The sequence below is a fragment of the Clavelina lepadiformis genome, chromosome 1 (assembly GCF_947623445.1).
Source record: "Clavelina lepadiformis chromosome 1, kaClaLepa1.1, whole genome shotgun sequence".
NCBI classification, from domain to species: domain Eukaryota; kingdom Metazoa; phylum Chordata; class Ascidiacea; order Aplousobranchia; family Clavelinidae; genus Clavelina; species Clavelina lepadiformis.
The window spans coordinates 3,678,464-3,699,974 of record NC_135240.1 but is presented as its reverse complement, the minus strand read 5'-3'; the positions used below and the strand labels follow the sequence as shown (position 1 = coordinate 3,699,974).

The 21,511-nt window shown below is 36.7% G+C and overlaps 1 protein-coding gene and 1 long non-coding RNA gene across 5 annotated transcripts; both read left to right on the top strand.

Moving 5' to 3' along the window:
• The first annotated feature begins 609 nt into the window (after window positions 1–609).
• LOC143465881 (uncharacterized) lies at window positions 610–4,124 on the top strand. Of its 4 annotated transcripts, none has more exons than XR_013118670.1 (7): window positions 610–632; window positions 2,269–2,327; window positions 2,691–2,785; window positions 3,139–3,181; window positions 3,449–3,594; window positions 3,744–3,858; window positions 3,938–4,118. XR_013118670.1 is itself a non-coding variant. In XM_076964413.1 (7 exons), coding segments are annotated over exons 2-6 (345 nt in total). In that variant the 5' UTR covers window positions 610–632; window positions 2,269–2,325; the 3' UTR covers window positions 3,803–3,849; window positions 3,992–4,124. The 4 variants fall into 4 exon arrangements, 2 of the variants coding, with proteins under 2 accessions (XP_076820528.1, XP_076820516.1); XR_013118671.1 differs by having other exon boundaries at window positions 3,992–4,061; XM_076964413.1 differs by having other exon boundaries at window positions 3,744–3,849; window positions 3,992–4,124.
• A 7,994-nt stretch (window positions 4,125–12,118) lies between these two features.
• LOC143471141 (uncharacterized) lies at window positions 12,119–14,709 on the top strand. The gene is made up of 4 exons (XR_013119494.1): window positions 12,119–12,141; window positions 13,790–13,848; window positions 14,212–14,306; window positions 14,547–14,709. It is a non-coding gene; the product is annotated as an uncharacterized LOC143471141 (long non-coding RNA).
• The last annotated feature ends 6,802 nt before the right edge of the window (window positions 14,710–21,511 follow it).

The window sequence follows — 21,511 nt, the reverse complement described above, 5'->3', positions numbered from 1 at the left end:
TCCTCAATTTTCTAGATCTGCCTCCAGTTCATCGAGTGAATGCGTAAACGGCCCTTCTACGGTTGTACCCACCTCTCTTCCTGCCCCTCCGAGGCCCAACCTCACCATCGTAGGTTATACTGGAGAAGACATATCACTCGTGTGAGGATATTTGTTGGTTATTACAGTATAATACAGTAGTTTCAAATTTCAATTAAATTTATGACAAATCATATCATTATTTATTAGAATTAGGCCTGCATATACTGCATGCAGTAGGTTGCAATACAGCACTCATACACTACTTTTATATAGGAGGTATAAATGTAGACGACTGACACTGGTTCGTGCAAACTGGTTGTTAAAATGCACTTAATGTCACAGTTTTTATTTGCTTGTGTTTTATCAGTTGTGATAAACATCAAAATTCAAAAAATTTTTTTTAAATGTTTGCACTGACCACATACAATGCATCCTGTGCAAATACACATTATTGTATTTCATTTATAGGTTTAGGTTTTTTTTATTATAGGCTTTTTCGGTAGAGAGAATTCGCAGTCTTCATTTAAAATCATCTATGTCTTGTTATTGTTCTAGAGCCAGTGATAAGGTTGGAGAAGCCGATGCCACCACCGCGGCCTCAAGCAAATGCCGTACGTAACATTATATCTTTATTGCATATCAGCATTACTGGGATAACCTTCATTATTTTCATCTAAATGTGTGTATTTCATTGAGAAAAGAATGTTAGAAATAATCGGGCTTACCAAGCTAGTCGCTAAAAATACACTTTTGTTTTCTTAGTAATTCTTCTTAATTTCTTGCTTTGCCATGTTTCTCTTTTTCTGTCCTTCACATATTTTCGCAAGACCCTGACAATAAATCTTAGTAATTCGCCTAAGTTTATAACTTTACTGATTTTGGCCTGAATCATCAACCAACCCAACCACTTGTACCTGTTGCTGGTATAAGTTCATATTATTCACAATATCTGCACTATAATAATTCATATAAGACGGGATGCAAGATGAAGCTCAATGTATCGATCACTTCATATCACCCATTACCAACCTGTTGTTCGACGTGATTTTAATGTAAATAATTCTCAATGAAGTTCATATGTTCTGATGAAAAATACTTCATAGAAGTGAAATATCTCACAGTCTTGTGTTATGGTGACAAGTCATTGATGTTATTCATGCTTTTACTCACAAATCCTTTCTTTATAGTTTCTGATCGCTGAAAATTTAAGACTAATTGCATTTAATTTGCATTAAGTTGGTGATAATTCTATTCTTTTAACTGTTGTGTAATCTATAAACAGTAGAAGCAAACACTTCTGCAATAATAATTTACAACTTATGCACTTATAATACAGAATGTTAGGGTGATTGAGGTTGTTGCTCATTCAGAGTGAAGGAGACCCACCATGAGAACGAAAGAGAATAGTTCGTCAAGTTATTGGTGCGTAAATGAGTAATATGCTTTAATGCGGAGAGAGGGCAAAATTATATAAATATCACAATATCTCAAAAATTACAAAATCCAAATTTATCAAACAAACATGGACAGATAGCTGAACATTTTTTATGAAAAGTCACCAAATTTTAATTTTCTACAGCAAACAATGCAACTGTACGCCACGTTTTGCTATGACTGTGTGCGGGAGAAGCAACAGTCAATTCGATCAACTGTCGGCTCGATAAACTGTCGTTTCGATCAGCTGTCGTTCGATTAAGTGTCGTTCGATAAAGTGTCTTTCGATCAGGTGTCGCGTCACGGATAGAAGCAACAGTCGATTCGATCAAATGTCGCTTTGATCAACTGTCGGCTCGATAAAGTGTCGTTCGATAAACTGTCGTTTCGATCAGCTGTCGTTCGATTAAGTGTCGTTCGATAAAGTGTCTTTCGATCAGGTGTCGCGTCACGGTATGTGACATATTTCATACTGCTGATGGGTTGCACTTGTAAACTTATGCTCAATCACAACATTTTTCATCAATACAACCACTATATAACCAAATATAATTTCACAGTTTTCTAAAGTAAAACTAAACTAAGAATATTTGCCTTTAAGTGGAAATGTGCACAATTCGTTGAATGCACTAAGCTAAACACCAGCAATTTACAATAGGAATAAATTTCATTTATATGATTTGTTGTGCTCGTTATGGAGTTGTATTATATGAACCAGTTAGTCCACGTTTAATATTTTGTGACAGAATTGTGTTTATTATTTGTGTCATAATTATGTCTCAGCATTGGCTGATAGACGGTCTTCTTACGCAGATTTGAACTCTTCAAGAGATCTCAGAAGTGGAGGGTGACCATCCCAGCCTAACCCTCATGTGAGTTCATTGTAGTTTTTATTGTTAATCTTTAGTTTGTAGCTTAAGCAGTCTTAGTATCTTTATTGGAAATGCTATTTTGAAGAAACTTTATGAAATTTTCTTCTTGGTTTTCTCAATGAAATACCATTTTGGTCATAAAATGGAGAGACTTGCAGTTTTCATTCTTGAAATACTGCTGTAATATTGTACCACACCACCGAGTGGTGCTAACTGTTAACAGAGGTACCCTGACATGGTTGATCACTAGCGCATGGGAGGTCTATGTCATTTAAATAATCAATGAAAGTAATGAAAGTAAATGATATTTAAGATATAAATTGCGTTCAAATCTTAACCCAATCTGTTTGTTTTATGTCACAGGTCCACTCAATGGATGAAAGCTCGAATGTTAAAGCAAACAAACTTGACACAAGTTACTTTCTCGTTGAACGTAAAACATCTGAATCTGCTTCAAGGTTTGTTTGTTGTGATGTCAATTGTTTATTTCAATCGCAAAAGCAACTGTATAATTCTTCCGGCCAATAGGTTGTGTCATAGAGGGCGTGAATATTTTCGTTGCCATGAGTGTTGTAGAGAAAGGAAAAGTGGTTTTATGATGTTGCAAGGCCAGCTTAGGATATATATAATCAATTTGGAAATATACATTTTTACCTTGTGATATGATTTTGCAAGTAATCTATTTGTTTCTATTGTAGTAATAAAATTAATAAGAGCCGCATCAGAATGATGAAAGAGCCACATGCGGCTCCGGAGCCGCAGGTTGCCGACCCCTGAACTAGCCGATAGATTCATTTGTGGATTTTGACAGGGTGGAATGACTGCTGGCAGAAAAATCACAAGCGGGCGTTCTTGTAAGTGAAAAATGTACGTTGATATCCAAGTTACTGATAATAATACGAATATCAAATATTTTCATCTCTATAATCTAATTGCAATGGGGGACTACCTTGACCTTTTTTCACTTACAACTTTGATAATGCTTCCATGTAGATTGTAGAAGCACGGTTACCAAACAGTAATTACTTGAATGGTCACAATAAACTATGCCTTTGTAACCAGTAACGCAATGCCACCAAACAACTGATTCTTATCAGGATGTATTTTGATTTCCTATCTAGCAAAATAAGTGGCATAACAGTGGAAGTTGTTATCAGCATGCTTCGGAGCAAATTGTTGACATCTGAACTAGCGACCAGTCCTAATTGGATGGAAAAGGGTCACAAGAGAGGAATGCATTCATCACAACTCGCAAAAGCTGTTTTAGGTGAATAAGTCAAAATTACTGTTTGTCCTGTTTGGATTTTTTAGGTTGCTTACTGCTTCATTGTTTTAAGATGTATTGTCAGTGTTATTTAGTATTATCTGTGGAAGATGTGTATTCCAATGTTTAGTTTTTATGTCATTATACTTTAGATGCTGCCGAAAATTCTGGTATCAAAGAAGCAGAGAGTATATGCGAGGTCATGAAATGATTAAAAACGCTATTGACAGGAAAGGGGAAAGTCGAAAAAGAATGAGAGTAAGTTTGGTAAGCTGTGTGGAATACGTGCTTAATGTTCATATCATGTATTGCAGAGCGTTAAATTGTTGCATATTTAATTTTGTAGATAGTAAAGAAACATATTGCAATAATTTTGATTACAAAAATGTTTTCGATAAAGAACGGAAATATGAAGACAGACAAGTCTATTTTATGAATTTCGACTCATCTGTGTCAAGTGATGATAGCGATGCTTTGCAGTAAAATGTTGTGTTTGCTGTTGCAAGATTGAAAAAATAAACTTTTGCTCAAATGCATAAAAACACTGTGCGTTAGTGGTTGTTGGTAGGCCCAACGTCGGCTCGTGGGAGATCGTAGCTAGCGCGCCAACCTAAGTCCGAAGAAGATTTTGTAGCCCTCTGTATACAAACGAGTCAATGCATAAAATTGGATACAAGTTATTTTTTTGAATGTCAAACATGAAAAAGTTTAAGATACCTCGTTTGTTTTATTTGCATGTTAAAAGGAAAAAACAATATCCAGTTTAATTAAGCCATACGCAAAACGTGTCAATTCAATTTTTGCCATCAAATGCATCCAATGTTCTATTTTCCTGACGTGTGAGAGAGAGTTCTAAATCTTTTAAAGCTATAAGCACCATTTACTTAAAAAGTCTCTGACGTCATGTAAGCAACTGACAGGATGCACAATTGCACACGCTTTGAATCTTCAAAACGTCAAAACAACGCAAACAGCTACTCCACTTTTTACTAATTGACGTCACGGCAACGACGACCGAACCATGGGAACGTGTAACAAGGTTTCCGTCAATCGCCAACACTGGTGAAAGTTTGAGCATAGGTTACTTTTTAATCTATGATAGGTAAGTCCCCTGACTAACAAATTTATATTTGTGGGCAAATCACCTTTAAGAGCGCCGCGTGTGTGCTTTGATGATTTTTTCGCTTTTGTGATTCATTATTACTTTATTGGACTGAAAAAGCATGGTTGTAAAACAATCCAGTTATTGGTCTTTTGGTTTTGTCAGCATTTCTGGAAGTTTGTCACAAATGCCTAATTTCACATTGTTTATCAACTTTTATCTATTGTTGGCTGCCAGTCGGCAGAACTAGTGTTGCGAATGCCTTTTTGGAAACGTAGATCTTGGTTTGTCTTTTTTGGTTGAGCCTATAGTCGTCTACATGTCTACATGTTTCAAATCCTGCCGTGTACGCACTAAGCAGTTGACCAAGTCGAATCCAGTCTGTTATTGGTAAGCAGCAGTTAGTTTGCCAAACCTGCCGTGTTGGCATTCATTTGGCAGTTGCTTAGCAAAGAACTCAGTGCATAGCAAAGGTCAAGCAACACGATTAATGAAATTCTATGAAACGTGTTCAGGCATTTGACAAAATGTACCGTCCACAATCACAGCTGTGACCTTATCCATCAACGCCCATATCTTTAACACAATTGGTCCTTGATTTCAAAGTCTCGATTATTGGCAATTGATTCCCATTTTGTTTGTTAAATTTGTTTGCAAAGATCGCTTTATTGCTGCTGGCAAGTCGTTCCAACTCTCTTGCGTCTTAGCAGATTCTTATCAAAATCATAACTATGGCTGGTTATTTAAATATAATTATAAATGATTATAGGAAAGGAAGATGTTATGGGCGTACATGCTGATTGAGCTCCTTTAGCCTGCGGCGGCATGTAGGTGGTATGGTGGAAAGTGAGCAAAAAATAATTAACTTGAAGAATTAAGAAATGAACAATTGGACTCCCTACTATTTTCAGCATTGATACAAAAAAGCGGCCCGCCTTTGTGGGAACTCTGTGCGACTTTTTGAAGGTAATTTGCCTTTCTAAACGCATCTTTAAATTGAGAAATTTAACACAAGATGTCAGACAAGTGGAATGAACCAAGGTCAGAAACGAATTGGTGGAAGGAGCAAGACCGTTTTCTGTATATGTCGCTTTTTTGTCTTCGTGTCTGTGTTCAAGTCAAAACTTGGAGCAGAAGACAAAATTGACACTTCTGCACCATCTTCTATTTTTGTAGGGCTTACTTCTTTTACATTACCATCTTCTGCAACCTTTTTACTAATTGACCTACTTTCCGCGATGGTAACATCGGCACCATCGGTAGAATCTTTGGTAAAAGAGTTAGTTGGACCTCTGTTTTGTCTACTGCATTTTCACAATTATCCGTCATCCTCTCAAAAGATAATGTGATGTCATCAACAGCATTGTTGCTAATTTTTGGTTGCGGAGCAAAAGTTCTATCTGTTGACAATGCACGTTTTTGGCGGTGCATTTCACTGGGTTCACTTGATATAACTTCAAGTGTTATCTTTTCTGGTGTTTGGTCTAATTTCAATAACGTTGTACAGGAGATCCACCAGCCGAAAAATTACACCAAATTCCTTACATAACAATATATGTTACGTGGTTATTTTCTGAAGAGTTGTTAAACAAAGTAATCGGCAAAACAGCTTATCCAGAACTTCTCTGATAATACAATAAATTTACTGACACCCAATTATAAAGGAAAATCTAACTGTAAACACCTTATATTACGGTTTTTACATTTTTGGTACGAGTAATACAAAATAATTTCATCAGCTTGGTACAGTAGGCCTAAATACCTGCTGGACTGTAAATGGCTGTTTTACTCCCAGTAAAATATTTACCATAAAGCACTTGCAGCCATGCAATGTTGGAAATTGTTAATATAAATATATATTTATGAAGCAATCCAACTTCACTATCAGTTAATTAAACAGATTTTTCCAAATTAGCAAAAGATTGAAATGTTATGTAATTTAATAATATTAAAGGTCGTAACTATTTGTTAATACTGTATGGTCAAACAATCTAAGTAGGTACAATGTTTTTGGGACTAAGGTTTACGTCTCAAAAGACAGTGGGATAGGCTTGCACGACGACGTAACGCAGTATTTGTCCAAAGACCGGATACTTCCGGTGTAGAGAATGTTTCTCTAAGCGTTGATGCACATGTCGCTGTCTTCTGATTGGTAGCTTGGCGATGACGAAACAATAAGCATTTGTGCGTAAACAATAAAGCTTTGTACTTTAACTGTTCCAAAGCCAACCTTCAACCTTTTTTGCCTTGCTAAACGCATCTTTAAATTGAGAAATTTAACACAAGATGTCAGACAAGTGGAATGAACCAGGGTCAGAAACGAATTGGTGCATGTAAGTAGCAGTCCCACCACAATAAATATTTAAAATTTTGAAGTTTTAGAAGCAGGAAGCTACACAGCCAAAATTTCATGGCGGGTCCAGCATAGAGTATAAATCCTGGAGAGATGTTACCAGCGCATTGCCTGGTTTTGTGCGCTGGAGAATAACAAAAAAATCATTTCGGCCGAAATACACATCCAACAAAGCGAGGATATTTTGAGACTTTTGCAAGCATTAGAGCGCAGTTATTGAATACCTTCCAGTTGTGGCGGTTCAAATCGGACAACCGGAGGCCTGGACATCATATTTGTGCGCACATGGGTGGGATGACCCAGATCTACTCCGGAAACTGAAATCGGGACTGTATACATACGAGGCATCGTTAACTCCATTTGCAAGCGGGAACGCTAAGCAACACATTGTCATCATATGAACGTTTTTGGTAGCAACAAACTGCTTTAAGGGCTCAATTCCCAATATAAAGACAATTTTGAGCCGGCAACACATTGATTATTACGTGTTCGTACTCAATGCGTCATATTAAAAAAAGCAAGAAATTTTCCGGTCCAATGCGCATGTGACGTCGCTGTGAACACGTTTTGTTGTTATTTTGGCGGTAGCTGGTCGCAGGTCTAGGCTAAGTTGTACATTTTTTGTGGGTTTGAGTTTTTGCTTTTTTGGAGAATTTGTGCTGAATTTTTAAGTTTAAAACTTGCTGTAAAGTTTAGGTAGCTGTTATAGAAAACTGAGTACATGGATTTTGTCCAAATTAAGACTGCAGACAGTCATAACCTAGATGTCGTTGCAAGCAAAAATTCAGTGTAGGTTTATGATGTGAATTTGCGACAGTAGCGTCTTGATTTAATGTACTTTGCATTGAAAAGCCTATCTCTTTGAAATGGGTCTTGACCCCTAAAGCATTGAGCTTTTGCCTTGGTAAACTAGTTCAAGGTAAATGTTGTGAAAACCTTAGCTTACCCTTATCTATTGTGGTAGTTTAGTAGTAACTTTACTCAAGGGAAGTGTTTGATGTTTAAAGATTTACACTTTACAGCAATGCGTGGATTAGAAATTTTGCAAAATCTTCTGTCAGACTGCTTTGATGACGAGGATTCTGACATTAAAATCGACGCAACAGTAAATGCTGCAATAGCCAGTGTTCAGCAGGCAAGTGAATCTGAATCGTCAGATTCGAGCGAAGACAAGTCTGATGTACTAAAATGAGTTTTTACATGAAGTTATTTAGAGCAAGTTTCCAAATATCAAACGGCATTTAAAATGTTATCCATAACCTACCTACCTATCCCGACCTTACCAATGCCAAGTTCGTCTCATGCATAACATGCGTTTGTGGCATATTAGCCTGTGACTGTGTTGACTGAACGTTTTACCAAATGCCTTTTGTAAAATTGGGTGAAAAGTTAAACAAAGCTTTCGAGTTGTGTCAGTTGTGTAAGGCTTTGCATCATACCCTTTCTGGGGAACCTTTCTTAGTTTCTTTAGTTCTAAACTCACCATGGTATGATTGATAACGTTTTTGATCGTTAGGTCTATAACCCACGGTGAATTAACTTTACGCCCTATTTTTATCATTTCTTTTGTAAAATTTATGGTTTTATCAAACCTAGTAACCTATTTCTAGACATTGGTTCATTGGTCGTCATTTTTCCCCCGCAGTTTATTGTCAAATGGGAACTGGCATCTATTTTTACCACAAGACGCGCGAAAACGATCGCTCGCGTGTTTGGTGGGAAAAATCGACAGCAATCTGGAAACGCGCGAAGGGGAAACCTTCGCGGACCCTTGGATGCGCGATATTACGTAAGAGGTCAAATACAGTGCGATGCGCGATATTACCTAAGAGTCAAATACGAGTTTCTCCGTTTTGAAAGTGCAACTGTTCCACGTAATGCGACCGTGGCCAATCAAGCATTCCCCGGTCAATATAACTGCAAAATTCGGGTTTTCCTTGTGACTTCATTGTGGTCTGTCATGCGTGATGACGCACAATGGAGTTGGCAAGGTGTGACGACCTCACGACCTCAGCGCAGTTTGAAAGTAACAAGTCAAAACTCAATAGTTACTTTTAGACTCAGCGATTTTAACTTCGACCAAGATTCTAATCCAGCTTCCAAAGCAGTTAAGGACAATTTTTCAAACTCTTCTTTGACAACTTGAACAAGGTTGCTTTGAGTTTCAACAAATATTTTGTCAACCGTAATATGTTCTAAATAAGGACATAGGAGCCCAAAGTATTTTAAAAAGCCAAAAGGGAGAGTCCAACTTAAGTCTAAAGTTGTTAATTGTAGTCTTTTATTCTGAATAATGTAAACAATGGTCGCCTTTTTTTCATTTCCAGAAATTATATTTCAGTGTTCCATTTTTGGCACGCACTGAAGCAAAGCATCATGTTGCTCTTCAAACCAGGAAACGCATAATCTGTTGCTCTCGGGGCAGTCTTTACCTCCCTTTAAGTAAAGAGGTTTTGGTCCTTTGTTCAGCTTACAAAGATGAGCAAGTGCTTCGAATAGCAAATGATGAGTAAATCTTGAAAGTTGCGGACACCAATAATAAAAGATGTGAGCGAAGAAGCGAAATGGTTGTTTGGAAGCACAGTTGACGTTACTCATGAGTAAAACTTCCAAATTTCGCGCGAGTCCTGTTCGTTCCCCATAGATCAGAAACATTTTGGCAAGTTTATAAAATGAAAACTTTTGTGAACGTTCGAAGTCTCGAGAAATGTCCAAGTAAGATAATTTGTCGCATTTTCCGATTGCCTCAAAGATATTTCCGCTCAAAGTGACGCCTTGAAGCTCCAGCCTTATTAGAGTGTCTTTATATGCGGTTATGAGTTGTCTGACCACTTCGCAAGAAATTTTCGTGCAACAATTTAAACACAAAACTTCAATCCTGGGACAATTCACAAGAATAAAAGTTTTAATGCTGCGTTCAATTAAAATTGTATCTTCTTGGTTTCGAATAAAATTGAAATTTAATACAGTCATCGACGAACCAAAAAAACTGATTGCCGGCCAACGAAGATAGTAATGTTTTACCAAAGCGAAGTTGATGCTGTTTGTAAGGCATTTTGCAGAAAGATGTCTGGGCATTGCAACGATTTTCAACTTACAGATAAAATCAGTTGAACTAATATGTGAATACTGAATGTAACTTCTATGTTTCTGTAAAACCTAAAAACGAAAACAAATATATACCGACCCGGTCAAATTTTTGATTGTACTAAGTTTGTGTAACAAAAATAAAAAGTTTAATTATAACAAAACATGTAAGAAATGAAAATGCTCCAAAGCAACTGACCTATATTTCTCAGCTGGATGCACGCAACATCGATTCAGTTTTACGTCGAAGAAACGTTTTCTATAATTTTATCCAGGTCCAGATCCTGCTCAGATACGGACAACATTCCAACATCATCGCTCTCAAGGTGAGTCCGGTGGGGTTTTCACTCTTCACTCATGTAGTCATCATCTACACCAGGGCTTCTCAAACTATGGGTCGCGACCCCAAATGGGGTAACAAGAAGAATTTATAGAAATGTGTCACTTTTAGAAATATCTAATTTACACTAAATTCACTTTCTTTAGTTTTACAATTATGATGTATACAGGAAGCCAGATGATGTTTCTACTAACCTGTAATAATCTCATCAGTCTACGACGCATAGGTTTCTAGTAATTAACGATTGCAAATGTGTGTGCGGGGTTGGCCACACCAAGTTTTTTTTAGTAAACTCGCGAGCCTTGTTAGGATAGGGTTAAAAGAACGACAAGTTATTAAAAGAACTGACGACATGCACTGTTAAAACTTAAAAGCACGACAACTGACGAAGTGCACATTTCAATCGCATTCATTTAATTACAAGTTGTGTGCAATTGCTCGAAGATAACTTTTCATGTCCATATTCGTTGAGTCATAATTTTCGACTATGCTCTTCAGCCGTTGGTTGACAGCGTCGTAGCGCTTCTTCCGAGTAATAATCCTTCGTACTTAGTAATTCTCGTGCGTATTCTTGTGATATCTTATTAATATGTGGGCGGGCCGGCCGCCATGCGAAATCGTACACTTTATGATACAAATATAAAATATAGATATAAAATATAAATCGTCAACTTTATGATATATACATCACAATTCATTAATGCACACCATCACAAAGACCGCACATCACAATGGCTCATTGTTTCAATGTTTGAGTAACACGCAAAAATCTTGCTTGAACTGCCGGTTCGATAAAGTGTCGTTCGATCAACTGTCGTTTTGATCAACTGCCAGTTCGATAAAGTGTCGTTCGATCAGCTGTCATTTCGAGCAGGTGTCTTTCGATCGATCGATGGACGATCGATCGATTTAGTCAGGCATATAAGCCTACTTTCGTTATGCTAACCTACTTGCTCAACTATCAGCTGAAAGAAAATATCAGCCAAGTTCATGTTCATTATTATGTTGTTTCAGAAAATGTGATAACCATTAAAACTCCTCAATTTTCTAGATCTGCCTCCAGTTCATCGAGTGAATGCGTAAACGGCCCTTCTACGGTTGTACCCACCTCTCTTCCTGCCCCTCCGAGGCCCAACCTCACCATCGTAGGTTATACTGGAGAAGACATATCACTCGTGTGAGGATATTTGTTGGTTATTACAGTATAATACAGTAGTTTCAAATTTCAATTAAATTTATGACAAATCATATCATTATTTATTAGAATTAGGCCTGCATATACTGCATGCAGTAGGTTGCAATACAGCACTCATACACTACTTTTATATAGGAGGTATAAATGTAGACGACTGACACTGGTTCGTGCAAACTGGTTGTTAAAATGCACTTAATGTCACAGTTTTTATTTGCTTGTGTTTTATCAGTTGTGATAAACATCAAAATTCAAAAAATTTTTTTTAAATGTTTGCACTGACCACATACAATGCATCCTGTGCAAATACACATTATTGTATTTCATTTATAGGTTTAGGTTTTTTTTATTATAGGCTTTTTCGGTAGAGAGAATTCGCAGTCTTCATTTAAAATCATCTATGTCTTGTTATTGTTCTAGAGCCAGTGATAAGGTTGGAGAAGCCGATGCCACCACCGCGGCCTCAAGCAAATGCCGTACGTAACATTATATCTTTATTGCATATCAGCATTACTGGGATAACCTTCATTATTTTCATCTAAATGTGTGTATTTCATTGAGAAAAGAATGTTAGAAATAATCGGGCTTACCAAGCTAGTCGCTAAAAATACACTTTTGTTTTCTTAGTAATTCTTCTTAATTTCTTGCTTTGCCATGTTTCTCTTTTTCTGTCCTTCACATATTTTCGCAAGACCCTGACAATAAATCTTAGTAATTCGCCTAAGTTTATAACTTTACTGATTTTGGCCTGAATCATCAACCAACCCAACCACTTGTACCTGTTGCTGGTATAAGTTCATATTATTCACAATATCTGCACTATAATAATTCATATAAGACGGGATGCAAGATGAAGCTCAATGTATCGATCACTTCATATCACCCATTACCAACCTGTTGTTCGACGTGATTTTAATGTAAATAATTCTCAATGAAGTTCATATGTTCTGATGAAAAATACTTCATAGAAGTGAAATATCTCACAGTCTTGTGTTATGGTGACAAGTCATTGATGTTATTCATGCTTTTACTCACAAATCCTTTCTTAGTTTCTGATCGCTGAAAATTTAAGACTAATTGCATTTAATTTGCATTAAGTTGGTGATAATTCTATTCTTTTAACTGTTGTGTAATCTATAAACAGTAGAAGCAAACACTTCTGCAATAATAATTTACAACTTATGCACTTATAATACAGAATGTTAGGGTGATTGAGGTTGTTGCTCATTCAGAGCGAAGGAGACCCACCATGAGAACGAAAGAGAATAGTTCGTCAAGTTATTGGTGCGTAAATGAGTAATATGCTTTAATGCGGAGAGAGGGCAAAATTATATAAATATCACAATATCTCAAAAATTACAAAATCCAAATTTATCAAACAAACATGGACAGATAGCTGAACATTTTTTATGAAAAGTCACCAAATTTTAATTTTCTACAGCAAACAATGCAACTGTACGCCACGTTTTGCTATGACTGTGTGCGGGAGAAGCAACAGTCAATTCGATCAACTGTCGGCTCGATAAAGTGTCGTTCGATAAACTGTCGTTTCGATCAGCTGTCGTTCGATTAAGTGTCGTTCGATAAAGTGTCTTTCGATCAGGTGTCGCGTCACGGATAGAAGCAACAGTCGATTCGATCAACTGTCGCTTTGATCAACTGTCGGCTCGATAAAGTGTCGTTCGATAAACTGTCGTTTCGATCAGCTGTCGTTCGATTAAGTGTCGTTCGATAAAGTGTCTTTCGATCAGGTTTCGCGTCACGGTATGTGACATATTTCATACTGCTGATGGGTTGCACTTGTAAACTTATGCTCAATCACAACATTTTTCATCAATACAACCACTATATAACCAAATATAATTTCACAGTTTTCTAAAGTAAAACTAAACTAAGAATATTTGCCTTTAAGTGGAAATGTGCACAACTCGTTGAATGCACTAAGCTAAACACCAGCAATTTACAATAGGAATAAATTTCATTTATATGATTTGTTGTGCTCGTTATGGAGTTGTATTATATGAACCAGTTAGTCCACGTTTAATATTTTGTGACAGAATTGTGTTTATTATTTGTGTCATAATTATGTCTCAGCATTGGCTGATAGACGGTCTTCTTACGCAGATTTGAACTCTTCAAGAGATCTCAGAAGTGGAGGGTGACCATCCCAGCCTAACCCTCATGTGAGTTCATTGTAGTTTTTATTGTTAATCTTTAGTTTGTAGCTTAGGCAGTCTTAGTATCTTTATTGGAAATGCTATTTTGAAGAAACTTTATGAAATTTTCTTCTTGGTTTTCTCAATGAAATACCATTTTGGTCATAAAATGGAGAGACTTGCAGTTTTCATTCTTGAAATACTGCTGTAATATTGTACCACACCACCGAGTGGTGCTAACTGTTAACAGAGGTACCCTGACATGGTTGATCACTAGCGCATGGGAGGTCTATGTCATTTAAATAATCAATGAAAGTAATGAAAGTAAATGATATTTAAGATATAAATTGCGTTCAAATCTTAACCCAATCTGTTTGTTTTATGTCACAGGTCCACTCAATGGATGAAAGCTCGAATGTTAAAGCAAACAAACTTGACACAAGTTACTTTCTCGTTGAACGTAAAACATCTGAATCTGCTTCAAGGTTTGTTTGTTGTGATGTCAATTGTTTATTTCAATCGCAAAAGCAACTGTATAATTCTTCCGGCCAATAGGTTGTGTCATAGAGGGCGTGAATATTTTCGTTGCTATGAGTTTTGTAGAGAAAGGAAAAGTGGTTTTATGATGTTGCAAGGCCAGCTTAGGATATATATAATCAATTTGGAAATATACATTTTTACCTTGTGATATGATTTTGCAAGTAATCTATTTGTTTCTATTGTAGTAATAAAATTAATAAGAGCCGCATCAGAATGATGAAAGAGCCACATGCGGCTCCGGAGCCGCAGGTTGCCGACCCCTGAACTAGCCGATAGATTCATTTGTGGATTTTGACAGGGTGGAATGACTGCTGGCAGAAAAATCACAAGCGGGCGTTCTTGTAAGTGAAAAATGTACGTTGATATCCAAGTTACTGATAATAATACGAATATCAGATATTTTCATCTCTATAATCTAATTGCAATGGGGGACTACCTTGACCTTTTTTCACTTACAACTTTGATAATGCTTCCATGTAGATTGTAGAAGCACGGTTACCAAACAGTAATTACTTGAATGGTCACAATAAACTATGCCTTTGTAACCAGTAACGCAATGCCACCAAACAACTGATTCTTATCAGGATGTATTTTGATTTCCTATCTAGCAAAATAAGTGGCATAACAGTGAAAGTTGTTATCAGCATGCTTCGGAGGAAATTGTTGACATCTGAACTAGCGACCAGTCCTAATTGGATGGAAAAGGGTCACAAGAGAGGAATGCATTCATCACAACTCGCAAAAGCTGTTTTAGGTGAATAAGTCAAAATTACTGTTTGTCCTGTTTGGATTTTTTAGGTTGCTTACTGCTTCATTGTTTTAAGATGTATTGTCAGTGTTATTTAGTATTATCTGTAGAAGATGTGTATTCCAATGTTTAGTTTTTATGTCATTATACTTTAGATGCTGCCGAAAATTCTGGTATCAAAGAAGCAGAGAGTATATGCGAGGTCATGAAATGATTAAAAACGCTATTGACAGGAAAGGGGAAAGTCGAAAAAGAATGAGAGTAAGTTTGGTAAGCTGTGTGGCATACGTGCTTAATGTTCATATCATGTATTGAAGAGCGTTAAATTTTTGCATATTTAATTTTGTAGATAGTAAAGAAACATATTGCAATAATTTTGATTACAAAAATGTTTTAGATAAAGAACGGAAATACGAAGACAGACAAGTCTATTTTATGAATTTCGACTCATCTGTGTCAAGTGATGATAGCGATGCTTTGCAGTAAAATGTTGTGTTTGCTGTTTCAAGATTGAAAAAATAAACTTTTGCTCAAATGCATAAAAACACTGTGCGTTAGTGGTTGTTGGTAGGCCCAACGTCGGCTCGTGGGAGATCGTAGCTAGCGCGCCAACCTAAGTCCGAAGTAGATTTTGTAGCCCTCTGTATACAAACGAGTCAATGCATAAAATTGGATACAAGTTATTTTTTTGAATGTCAAACATGAAAAAGTTTAAGATACCTCGTTTGTTTTATTTGCATGTTAAAAGGAAAAAACAATATCCAGTTTAATTAAGCCATACGCAAAACGTGTCAATTCAATTTTTGCCATCAAATGCATCCAATGTTCTATTTTCCTGACGTGTGATAGAGAGTTCTAAATCTTTTAAAGCTATAAGCACCATTTACTTAAAAATCCTCTGACGTCATGTAAGCAACTGACAGGATGCACAATTGCACACGCTTTGAATCTTCAAAACGTCAAAACAACGCAAACAGCTACTCCACTTTTTACTAATTGACGTCACGGCAACGACGACCGAACCATGGGAACGTGTAACAAGGTTTCCGTCAATCGCCAACACTGGTGAAAGTTTGAGCATAGGTTACTTTTTAATCTATGATAGGTAAGTCCCCTGACTAACAAATTTATATTTGTGGGCAAATCACCTTTAAGAGCGCCGCGTGTGTGCTTTGATGATTTTTTCGCTTTTGTGATTCATTATTACTTTATTGGACTGAAAAAGCATGGTTGTAAAACAATCCAGTTATTGGTCTTTTGGTTTTGTCAGCATTTCTGGAAGTTTGTCACAAATGCCTAATTTCACATTGTTTATCAACTTTTATCTATTGTTGGCTGCCAGTCGGCAGAACTAGTGTTGCGAATGCCTTTTTGGAAACGTAGATCTTGGTTTGTCTTTTTTGGTTGAGCCTATAGTCGTCTACATGTCTACATGTTTCAAATCCTGCCGTGTACGCACTAAGCAGTTGACCCAGTCGAATCCAATCTGTTATTGGTAAGCAACAGTTAGTTTGCCAAACCTGCCGTGTTGGCATTCATTTGGCAGTTGCTTACGGTTTTGTTTTTGTTTGCTTGCTCGGCGACAGCTGGTTAAAAAAACCTGGTCCAGAACCTTTGAGTTTGTAATTGGTCCTAGAATTCAAAGTCTCGATTGTTGGCAATTGTTTCCCATTTTGTTCAATCTGTTGGTTGATAGCCAATACTGTATGAATCATACTATGCAGTACGGTGCATAATAACTAATGGGAAAGATTGGTGTTTTTAGCACAAAATAACATGATTTGCGTTTAAATGCAGCAAAGAACTCAGTGCATAGCAAAGGTCAAGCAACACGATTAATGAAATTCTATGAAACGTGTTCAGGCATTTGACAAAATGTACCGTCCACAATCACAGCTGTGACCTTATCCATCAACGCCCATATCTTTAACACAATTGGTCCTTGATTTCAAAGTCTCGATTATTGGCAATTGATTCCCATTTTGTTTGTTAAATTTGTTGGCAAAAATCGCTTTATTGCTGCTGGCAAGTCGTTCCAACTCTCTTGCGTCTTAGCAGATTCTTATCAAAATCATAACTATGGCTGGTTATTTAAATATAATTATAAATGATTATAGGAAAGGAAGATGTTATGGGCGTACATGCTGATTGAGCTCCTTTAGCCTGCGGCGGCATGTAGATGGTATGGTGGAAAGTGAGCAAAAAAGTAATTAACTTGAAGAATTAAGAAATAAACAATTCGACTCCCTACTATTTTCAGAATAATCATAATTTGCCTTTCTAAACGCATCTTTCAATTGAGAAATTTAACACAAGATGTCAGACAAGTGGAATGAACCAAGGTCAGAAACGAATTGGTGCATGTGAGTAGCAGTCCCACCACAATAAATGTTAAAAATTTGAGGTTTTAGAAGCAGGAAGCTACACAGCCAAGATTTCATGGCGGGTCCAGCATAGAGTATAACTCCTGGGGAGATGTTACCAGCGCATTGCTTGTTTTTTTGAGCTGGAGAATAACAAAAACTTTATTTGGGCAGAAATCACCAAAGTTTTGTTTAATCTGTGGTCTCAGCAAGCAATAAGTAACAAGGTTCATCTTTAGGAAGAGATCCTCTTGGTCAAACTAATGCCTTGTGCTTCATTCCCCTTTTCTAATTTTTGGGTTAGGCCAAGGGTTGCAGATTCCTGGTATATCGACAACATACACATCTAACAAGCGAGGATATTTTTTTTTCTTACTTTTGTGCGTTTCACAACAATAACCGTTCCCAAGGTAATATATTTATTAAGACTTTTGCAAGGATTAGTGCGCAATTATTGAAAAAGTTGCAGTTGTGGCTGTGCAAATCGGACAACCGGAGGCTTGGACATCATATTTTAGCGTACAGTAAAATGTTGTCGCTATAGCATGACAGGCAAGATGCTGTTGTACTTCCTCCTTCCTGATGCTGGACATGTTACATATGGAGCATGAAAAGAATCTTTTGCCCTTGAACTTTCTTTCACATAGTGGGCAGCTATACGTATAAATCACATGAATGTGTGTGAAAAGACTACTTTCAGAAGAAAAATACTTTTTGCATATTTATCATGAAACTAAGTGCTCATTTTCAAGAACATTAAAATATAGCTTTTCCAAAATAATGAAACTTGCTGATAGGTATTTCCTTCTCCAGTGCTTGTAAACTCTTGCTGTGTCGGCGAAAGCATAAAAGACACTTAACCAATACATTGATGGCGACGCTCTCCAGTGTGGGCATTCACTTGGCAGTTGCTTTAGGTTTTTTTCTGGTTTGCTTGCTTGTTTTCTGGTTCCCGGCGACAGCTGGTTAAAAAAGCCTGGTCCAGAACCTTTGCGTTTGAAATTGGTCCTAGAATTTAAAGTCTCGATTGTTGGCAATTGATTTCCTTTTTTAAGTAAGCGGCGGCATATAGATGGTATGGTGGAAAGTGAACAAAAAAGTGAAGAATTAAGAAATGAACAATTGGACTCCCTACTATTTTCAGCATTGCTACAAGAAAGCGGCCCGCCGGTGTGGGAACTTTGTGCGACTTTTTGTGGGTAATTTGCCCTGCTAAACGCATCTTTAAATTGAGATATTTAACCCATCATACTGGTGTTGAAATAATTTTCTGGAAGGAGCAAGACCGTTTTCTGTATATGTCGATTTTTTGTCTCTGTGTCTGTGTTCAAGTCAAAACTTGGAGCAGAAGACAAAATTGACACTTCTGCACCATCTTCTATTTTTGTAGGGCTTACTTCTTTTACATTACCATCTTCTGCAACCTTTTTACTAATTGACCTACTTTCTGCCATGGTAACATCGGCACCATCGGTAGAATCTTTGGTAAAAGAGTTAGTTGGACCTTAGTTTTGTCTACTGCATTTTCACAATTATCCGTCATCCTCTCAGAAGATAATGTGATGTCATCAACAGCATTGTTGCTAATTTTTGGTTGCGGAGCAAAATTTTTATCTGTTGACAATGCACGTTTTTGGCGGTGCATTTCACTGGGTTCATTTGATATAACTTCAAGTGTTATCTTTTCTGGTGTTTAACTTTGGTTTGTCCACAATGTTGGTCTGAAGTATTTTATGGTTTTATCAAACCTAGTAACCTATTTCTAGACATTGGTTCAATGGTCGTCATTTTTCCCCCGCAGTTTATTGTCAAATGGGAACTGGCATCTATTTTTACCACAACACGCGCGAAAACGATCGCTCGCGTGTTTGGTGGGGAAAATTGGACAAATCTGGAAACGCGCGAAGGGGAAATCTTCGCGGACCCTTGGCCCTCGGCCTTGGCACAAGAAAACACAGCAACTACTTACTCTCTCAAGAGATGGTTGCCTGAAAGAATTGCTTTTAATTATCTGCAAGTATTTTGTGAAACAAATTTTAAATCATACGCTTTGAAAGTGTACTTGTTAATGATGGTTTTCACAAAAGCGTTTCCTACCCAGAAGGATTTGTGGCCAGGTACAACAACTGTTTGTTGTTTCCGTCACTGCCCGCACCATACTTTTTATGAGTCGACCCCAACTTGAGATTATCGGCCATTCAATTGCGCGAATTAGGCTCGTGAAGTTACTCCATAATTTTCAAGTTGCATTGACTGGAAGGATTAAATCAAAGACTAAAACGTGCACCTATATTCAACGGGTACGATTTCTAGCATTTGAGCAAAAGTCTTGTTTAAATTGACTGAATATGTGTAATGAGCAGCTTTTGGTGCTCCGAAGCTGATCCGGAAACCATAGTCCCCTTAATAATTATTTGTTGCTGGAATTTTTACATAGGCACCCGCTCAAAATTTGCGTTGTGTGGCGCTATGGCAAAACTGGGCAACCCTTAGTAATTCTGAGTGACATTCAACGTTTTTTGACCTTTGAAAACACGTGCACCATTTTTTATGTGCTGGCAGCGCAGTAAATTCTTCATTAAGATCATGATGTAACATAATTTTATGTGTGAATTGAGGACATTGTTATGAAAAAAGTTAAATTGCTTGTTAAATAAAACTGACAACAATATAAATTAAACATTGGTTTAAACTAAATGCGACTTTGCCATCTATAATCCTATATCAGTGTGAGTCTAAATGTATTTTCATGTTATATTTTCTTGTGAAGGATTTATCACAAACAGTGCAGTAGAAATTTTTTATTTTGTCATTTTTAACAATTGTCGGAGAACATTCCACCTTATTGCTTTCACTATTCACTGTGCTTTTATCAGAAAGTTCCTTAGCGGATTGCAGTTTTGGGGATTTAAAACAAGTATTGTTGCAATATATTTGTAATATCACCTAACAATAACTCGGCTTATTAATAAATACTTATATAAGTAGGCCTAATAAAACGTAAATGGCGAATGTATGTGTAACCAAACTTTTTCTCAGCCAGGAACTTCCCGCTTGACAGCTAGTCAAATAGCTCGGTTTCCTTTAATATCTTTCAATGGCATTTTCTTAAATAAAAACAATCATCTTCTCGCTATAAAACTTGTTTATGAAACTTGGCAATAACCTTACAAAAATGTAAATATTCGGAATTCTACAATAGTCTTCGAATCTTATAATATGTAGTAGCATTTGCCCATAATAATTTAACCTTTAATTTCCATAAAACAAAGAAAAATTAGGATAGAGCGGAATAGACACTTTCAAGCAGAATGTGGAAAAGAAGACCAGCAAGAATCGTACAAAGAACGTAATCGCACGGTTGCTCAATTAATAAAAGAAAGTTTCGATTAAAATTTGTAAATTTCTGCGATGTTTTCTTATTGTGCTGAAGTGATGGTTGAAATGTTTCTATTGTTAATTTGTCTTAATTGCTTCCTATTTTGCGATCAATAAATACCGTTTGACTGACAATAAAATTGATCCACTTGTACGACATAGTGCTAGAATAGGTTAATTACTTTTTGTAACGTGTAACGTTTGACACAAATATTTATGTACATTTGTGTTGGTAGTTGATCAGCTGAGTGACATTTCGTTTGAGTGACAGCTCATTTGAGTGACACATTCTTTTAACGTTCATTTGAGTGACAAATAATTCATGCTCAACTGAATGACAGTTCATTTGAGTGACACATTGGTGAGTACTGATCAAACTACTGTAACGGATGAGAACTGAATGGCACATACAATATAAATGCAACGGATAACATGGTTTCCGATGCTCTTCACACAAATACAACATAAACCATTTTATAACAAATTCACACCAACGCACTAGAAAACATGGTTTCCGTTGCTCTTATCAATAAACTATTTTGACTGATAGGCAAAATCTAAATCAGAAACACACAAAGAAAAGCCGCTTCTATTCTGGGTTTTAAGTACAGTTACTGTGCAATTTCACACGTTTTATGGCAGATTTTTTTCAAAGTGACTA

What these genes read in the sequence shown, in the direction of transcription:
- LOC143465881 (XM_076964413.1), top strand. An exon ending in ACATCTGAATCTGCTTCAAG is followed by an intron (nt 2,786 to 3,138) that starts GTTTGTTTGTTG and finishes GGATTTTGACAG; the next exon opens with GGTGGAATGACTGCTGGCAG. An exon ending in ACTCGCAAAAGCTGTTTTAG is followed by an intron (nt 3,595 to 3,743) that starts GTGAATAAGTCA and finishes ATTATACTTTAG; the next exon opens with ATGCTGCCGAAAATTCTGGT.